This window comes from Octodon degus, unplaced genomic scaffold (genome assembly GCF_000260255.1).
Source record: "Octodon degus isolate 3935 unplaced genomic scaffold, OctDeg1.0 scaffold00075, whole genome shotgun sequence".
Lineage (NCBI taxonomy): Eukaryota > Metazoa > Chordata > Mammalia > Rodentia > Octodontidae > Octodon > Octodon degus.
In genome coordinates this window covers 8,803,222-8,810,372 of record NW_004524651.1, presented here as the reverse complement: position 1 = coordinate 8,810,372, position 7,151 = coordinate 8,803,222, and the positions used below count along the sequence as shown (strand labels likewise).

At 43.9% G+C, this 7,151-nt stretch overlaps 1 protein-coding gene across 10 annotated transcripts in view; it reads left to right on the top strand.

Annotated features, from left to right (window-relative positions):
- The window catches only part of Epb41l3 (erythrocyte membrane protein band 4.1 like 3), a 186,649-nt gene that overhangs the window by 152,833 nt on the left and 26,665 nt on the right, over positions 1 to 7,151 (top strand). For 9 of the 10 annotated variants that reach the window (XM_023720386.1, XM_023720388.1, XM_023720389.1 and 6 more), the window contains 2 exons: positions 111 to 286; positions 5,963 to 6,186. In XM_023720386.1, the coding sequence (XP_023576154.1) occupies positions 111 to 286; positions 5,963 to 6,186 (400 nt within the window). The remainder of the gene's footprint in view (positions 1 to 110; positions 287 to 5,962; positions 6,187 to 7,151) is intronic. The other variant, XM_023720387.1, reaches the window with a different exon arrangement.

Genomic DNA, 7,151 nt, shown 5'->3' with positions numbered 1-7,151 from the left:
GGGTGCACTAACCACAAGTTGCACGTCCAACTTACAACTCAAAACACAGTAAAAAGCTTAAAGGCAACTGACAATCCTTGACCTTCCTCTTCCCTTCTTGATATCTGCAGACTGTTGTTACCAGAAGCACCGCCAAAGAAATTCCTCACCCTGGGGTCCAAGTTCCGGTACAGCGGCCGCACGCAGGCTCAGACGCGGAGAGCCAGCGCCCTCATAGACCGCCCCGCGCCTTACTTCGAGCGCTCGTCCAGCAAGCGCTACACCATGTCCCGCAGCTTGGATGGAGGTAGGTGACCATGCGGGGCGGGTCACCACTAGTGCAGCCCACAGCAGAATGCTGGGCGCTTGGAGCTCCCGTAGCCACTCCCTGGAGCTACAGCAGCCACAGGCCACTGTGGGGAGTGGGGGGTGGGGAGGTCAGAAGGCGCGCTCATGCCCACTGCAGCGATCGCATCTTCCATGGTCGCATCTTCTGTGCACAATCTGGCTCTCTTGCCAGCAGATTTTAAATTACCAGCAGGTCTGTCTCAGCCGATTTGTCTGAGATAGAAAATGGTGAGTTCGTCCCTATTACTAAAAAAGTTCAGGAATAAAATGTGGCCCTTGCCATTCCGTGGCTAGTAGGCCGAAGAAAGGACCGTTGCTGGTCCAGGAAACACTGGTCTGTGAAGTTCTGCAGTGATATCAGATGCAGAAGTCTCACACGTGCACAGACTGTAGAAACTGCTCCTGGAAGACGCTGTCGTTGTGCTGTGAGTGCAACATTGTGCCCTGTGGCGGGAACAGCCAGCTAGCAGGGATAATGTGTCGTCCAGGCTAGGCCTCAGTTTAGTAGATCTGTAACATGGGAGGGCGGCCGCCTTCAGCAGAGCTGCTGTTGTGATGTGTAAAAGCAATCTGAGTAGAGGTGCGACTGTAAGTATCCCGGTAGCACGTTGGCAGCTGTCTGTTAGCTGGCCTAGAAGGTTGATTGCAGTTGGCCTTCTGTATCTGTGGGCTTCAGTCACATCTGCTAAGTTAACCAACTGCAATCTGAAGACAGTTTTTAAAAAATTGCACCTGTACCAAACATGTACAGTCTTATTATCATTAAACCTTAGAGTAGGGCTGCAGGTGGCATACCTTTTACATTGAGGTAGGTGTTATAAGTTCCGTAAATCGGAGAGCCAGGTATGAGGGTGCACACCTCCTGTCTCATTACTCTGGCAGGCTGAGACGGGAGGCAAGTCTAAGGCCAGCCCAGGCAACTTAGGGACTCAGTGAGGCCCGGACTCTAAATTGTAAAAAGAAGAAGGGGGAAGAGGAGGAGGAGGCGAAGTGGTGCAGGAGGAAGAGGAGAAGAGAAGGTAGAGGTACAGCTCAGGGCAAAGGTCCTGTGACCAAGCTCATAAATAAGTAAAGAGGTAAATGAACAGCTGAGGTACATTAGGGTAATCGGCAAATGCTACAGCATTTTATACGAGGGTCATAGGAACCTTTGGATTTCGGTATCCACAGAGGCCCCGAGAGCAATTCTCTGTGGGAATAAAGGGATTTCAGTACCATTCTGCATCTCTTAAGAGGTCCAGAGTACCAAATTTAGAGCGAAGTCTCTGAAATAAAACATTTATTGGGGTTGTTTCAAGTTGCATTCATTCACTGAGCTGCCCACATCATGAGGCCGCCCTCTCTGCCTTGGCCCGTTCTCTCTCCTCTTGTTTTTTCCTGGTTTTATTTCTTTAATTTTTTTATTAATTTTATTGAGAAACAAAAACAATGACAGTTTCAAAACCAATTAGTAGGACAGTTTCAATAATTAATGCATTGTATATTGTTGTCTTCTTATTGGTTATTCATAGTACAAGATGCAGACATGATGTGCTGTCCAAACACCATTAGCATAAATCCCTCTTCTCACTGAACTAACGGAAAGTAGCATAACTGTCCTATTTTGTATATGCAGATACAAAATGATCCTTCATTTATATCCCCTTTTTTTGTTTAGTTTTGTTGGAGATGGGTATTCCATTGCCATTTAAATATTGTAGGTGTGTGAATTCAGCAAAATAATCCAATATACTCCAGTAGTCCATAATAGTAGTGGGTTATCTGTAGGACTGCCAATGTTGGAACTTGTTGAATTGAGCCTTTTACAGCTCAGCATATTAATATGGCTTTCCTTTTTATATTTCGTTGTTATACTTTTCTGCTGGTAGTTAAGACCAAGATAAAGGAAGAACTATATAACAAAAAGTGTAACTTTTGTATCTGACAAGGTCAGTCAAATCCCCTCAGAACTTACCCTGAAACCCTGTACAGCAGTTTGTAGATCTTTTGTCAGTATCAGACATGTGGATGAGTCACAGCCATTGCTTAACCAACTTGCTCTCTGTGAAAGCCTGAGAGAATGTTTCCCCTCGGTGTGACTCTCCTTAGGCACACTCTACATCATCCATCATTTTCCTCTGTGGCCCATAGTCTCCTTGATCAGAAAATTTGGGACACAACTGAGTTACAGAATGTTTCAGTACAGGTTCTCCTATGTCCTGATACCTCACTGGCCTTGAAAGGTTCGGGCCAAAATATTGGCTGTCCTTACAGCCCTTCTTCTTCTCTGATTTTTGGTCTGCAAACTTAAGCTGTTAACCCTCCAGAAGAAAAGCTTAATGATGTTATTACACTATAACATAGGCAGTTGAGCTTAACCTCACTATCTGTCTGAATATCAAAAATCATAGGCATAACAGGGAATAGGTATTTTCCATCAAGTATTAGTATGTTAAACTTTATATCCCTACAGAATGTGAAGAAAAAAATGTTTTTCTAAAAAATAGAAATAAACAATTACATATTTTTCACAGAAATTTAGAAATCTAACCATATACAGCATTGTAGCAGGATAGTCCTATGACTCTCTTTTCTTGTCCCTTGTTTTCATTTATTACCCTTTTTTTAAACAAACATTTGTTTGAGAGACAGTATAGCAGTAATTGATAGGACATGACAAGCAGTATGTATTTAGAAGACCATAATGACAGGCATTCCCAGCGTGACCCTGCTATTACACATTACTATCTTCAGTGCAGTTGCTTAGTTCACAGGTATCAGCATATAGTTAGAGTGAGAATTCCTACCAATTAGCTGATGGTTTCAAAACCCTGCTGAAGATTCTCAAGATCATTGCCTTAACCATCTTGTGCATATAAATGCAGGGTTTTTGCCCATGTCATGTTTCCTAGCTTTTCTCCTTGCTCTCTCTTCATTGTCTAGTCCTCAAGTTCTCTCTTTCCTTTTAATTGTGTTATACCTTTCTATTTTTATTTCTTCCTTTGAGTTCTTACACTAGGGAAACTATACAATGTTTACATATGTGGGTCTAGTTTATTTCACTTATGAGCATATCTTCAAATGACATCCACTTAAATATAAAGGCTTCAAGTTTATCATTCTTTATAGCTGAGTAATACTCCATTGTATAAAAATACCACATCTTTTGCATCCATTCCTCAAGTGACAGGCATTTTGGTTGTTTGCAAGATTTGGCTATCACAAATTGTGCTGCTATAAACATAGGTACACATATATCACTATGATATGTTTTCAGTTCCTCTGAGAAAATTCCCCCCCCCACTAGGGGAATAGCTGGTTTGAATGGGATTTCCAGTCCTATTTTTTCAAAGAGTCTCCACACAGATTTACATAATGGTTGCACCAGTCTATATTCCCACCAGCGTAGAGAAGGGTTCCTTTTTCCCCGCAGCCTCTTCAACATTTGTTGTTGGTTGATTTCTTTATGATAACCATTCTTTCTAGGGCGAGTATTGTTTTAATTTGCATTTCATGGATTGCTAGTGATGTGGAGCATTTTTTCATATATTTATTTGCTTCTTGAATTTCATCCTCTGAAAAGTGTGTATTCATCTCGGATGCCCATTTGTGGATTGGGTCTTTAAATATAGGGGCCCTAATATTTTTTACTTCTTTATAAATTCTAGAGAGCAGACCTTTGTCTGAGTGCTTATTAGTTAAGATTTTTTCCAAATTTGTGGGTTGTCTTTCACTTTGTTGGTACTATGTTTTGACATGCAAAAACTTCTCAATAAGAGGAGATCCCAGTTGTTAATTCCTTCAAGTATTACCCGTGCAATTTGATTTCTGTTCATGAACTCTTTGCCTATCCTTATGTCTTCAAGAGTTCCTCCTACTTTCTCTTCCAGGAGATTGAGTGTTTCTGTTTTAGTGTTTAAACCTTTAATCCATTTGGACTTTAGTGCATGGTGATAGACCTGGCCAAGTTTCAGTTTTTGGCATGTAGAGAGCCAGTTTCTCTGGCACCATTTGTTACAGAGGCTATCTTTCTTCCTTTCTCTCTCCTTTAAAGAAGCTCTGTTACCTCTCTGCCCACTTCCTGAGTCAGGATTGGAGCAGCTCTGGTGGAGGCGCACCTTCTTCTCCCCAGAGCCTGCTCGTGCCACTCAAGGAGCATGCGGGCTTTGAATGTCGTTTTTCCTCCTGACCATTGTGTGCCGGCGGTGTCTGCCGAGAGGACAGAAGACAGTCACTGGGAAGTCGGTGTGCTAAGCCTGCGCCGCCTCTTCCGGTGCCCTGCCCGATCTCATGTGACATGGGCTGCCTGACCCTTGGCCAGGCCAGCAGACCCAGGGTGCTCCCTTGGCCTCCGTGCTGGGTGCATGGCTGCCTGGTGGAACTTAGCCTGCTTTCTGCATGGTGCCATCTTATATAAACAGGCAAACTGTCCCCTGAGCTTTTTTGATCATTACAGAGCTATGAAATATCTTAGTGAAGATATTTTGGTATAGTAGTTTAAACTGTTCAAAGGATTTTGGAAAGAATTTTATGTCCAACTCCTACTTTTATTTCTGTTTTAAAATTCCTAAAATAGGCTGGGTGTGCTAGCACACTCCTGTAACCCCAGCACTCAGGAAGCTGAGGCAAGATGATCACTGTGCGTTTGAGGCCAGCCTGGGCTTCAAAGTGAGCTCAAGGCCAGCCTGAACTACATAAAGAGATTCTGTCTCAAACACACACACACACAAAAAAAAAAAAAATCTTAAAATATCAATGCAGATCCTATTTTCTCTGCAGCTAGCTACTGCATATTTATAAAGCTACATTTATACATCTTAATAATTTTTCGATATCCAGAGCTTAAAATAATGATAGTGGATTTTAAAACTTAACTGAACTAAGCATCTTTCACTAAGACATTTTGGCAGGGACGGAAGTGTGTCCCGTACACCTCTGCTGCTTGCATGCTGTGCATTGGCGTGAATTCATTTGTGAACATGGGCTTTTCCCAAAACACCGTCAAAGCAAACAAACATACGTGCAGCTCGTCATAGCGGTCTGTTTAAAATTCAGTAGACACTAAAACATTCCTGTACTCGGGGTGCCTGGAATTGTCGGCTGAGTATTACAGCCTCCACCACCATGGTTAATTTTCATTATTAGCCTTAGGGCTTGTAGGCTGTAGAAGCGATTGACTTTTTAACATTAAAAAAATAGTAATGAAACTACCTGTAATTCAGTGCTGCCTGATGGCTTCCAAAGACCTATTTGATTAGATTAGAGCCGTTGTCTCCTGCGCATGCGGCCTTCTCCCGAGCACACGGCAGGAAGCGGTGCTGTGGCACAGCATGCCCCCCCCCCCCCCGTGAGCCCAGGCTCCACCCTCTCCCCCTCAGGCAACCTCCCCAGAGCCTGCGAGTGGCCAGCGCTGCTCTGGACTTCTAGACCTGAGCATTTAAGTCGTTTTAAAACCCAGTTATAGATGATGCTGAAAGCTGAGGCATGGTTGTGCTCAGATGCTGCAGGGCTGATTGACCTTTTCTTTTCTTTTAAAAAAGAAAACCCTTTATTTTACTGTGGTATCTATTTTAACTCAGGAATGAGACGATGATGTGGATGTGTCTTCTGACTTAACTATTTCAGATTTTATTTCTCCAATTGTATTTGCTTTTAGCATCAGTGAATGAAAACCATGAAATATACATGAAGGATTCTATGTCTGCTGCAGAGGTTGGCACTGGCCAGTTCGCCACCACAAAGGGCATCTCTCAGACCAACCTGATCACCACTGTGACCCCAGAGAAAAAGGCTGAGGAGGAGCGCGATGACGAGGAGGAGGACAGACGGCGGAGAGCTGAGGAGGCCACACCCGTCTCTGCGATCCGGCATGAGGGAAAGGTACAGCCCGGGCTGGACCCGCCTGTCAGTGCCCGGGGGTTCCAAGGCAACGTGGATGTGGGCGCTTTCCTATGTTCATGCAAGTCACTTTCACCTGGCAGTTTTTCAGTGACTGTTCCTGGGTCCGCATTTTAACTCTGAACGTTGCTTTCTTAGCTTTAAAACCACTTTATTTTAATAAGGGATGTGCTATATAAGACTTTCAACAGCTGTCCTGCACGTTTCTCTTTAAAATATGTTGGGTGGTGCAACTCATACTTTTGTTTGGGTTTGCAAAGCAGAACTTCGCTAAAGCTCTTCTGTTTGTTTCTGGCCTCAGTCTCCTACACAAGTACAGCATATTTTTCTGGGTAGACAGGAATCTTCCAATAGGAGGTGGTCAGTGTCCATGACCTCCGTAACTGGAATCTCCTTCCCTACTCCTCTCATCTGATCAACGTAGAGTGAACGGCCATGGTTTGAAAGGTGCTGTTCAGACACAAGGTGCCAAAGGCAAGACAAAAAGTAGCTTTTGGGGGAGCAGTTTCCCCAGGTGCATTCTCCGATACATTTGTGACATAGCTTTCCACAAAACTAAATTTCTTCATAAGCATTAATTTTAAACATCAGCCTTATTTTGGAGAATCCACCAGAATAAATCAACTTTTTATTGAAGGTGACATAATTGGGAGGTTTCTAGGTGCTAGAGATGGGAAGCCAGCGTGGCCCTGAGATACACAGTGAGCAGAGACAGGAAAGACAGCAACAGCGCTCTTGTGAGCTACCAGTTATTGCAGAATGGGAGACCTATGCACTCAAAAGTGGCTTTGAAATATACATATGCATGACAGGGCTGGCCAAATAGCTCAGTGGATTAAAGCGCCTGCAAGCAGGTGCAGGGGCCGGGGATTTGATTCTACGGCCTGCCATGCCGGCCTGGCCCCAGGGTGCACTGAGACGGCAATTGAGACTGGGCGTGGTGGTGC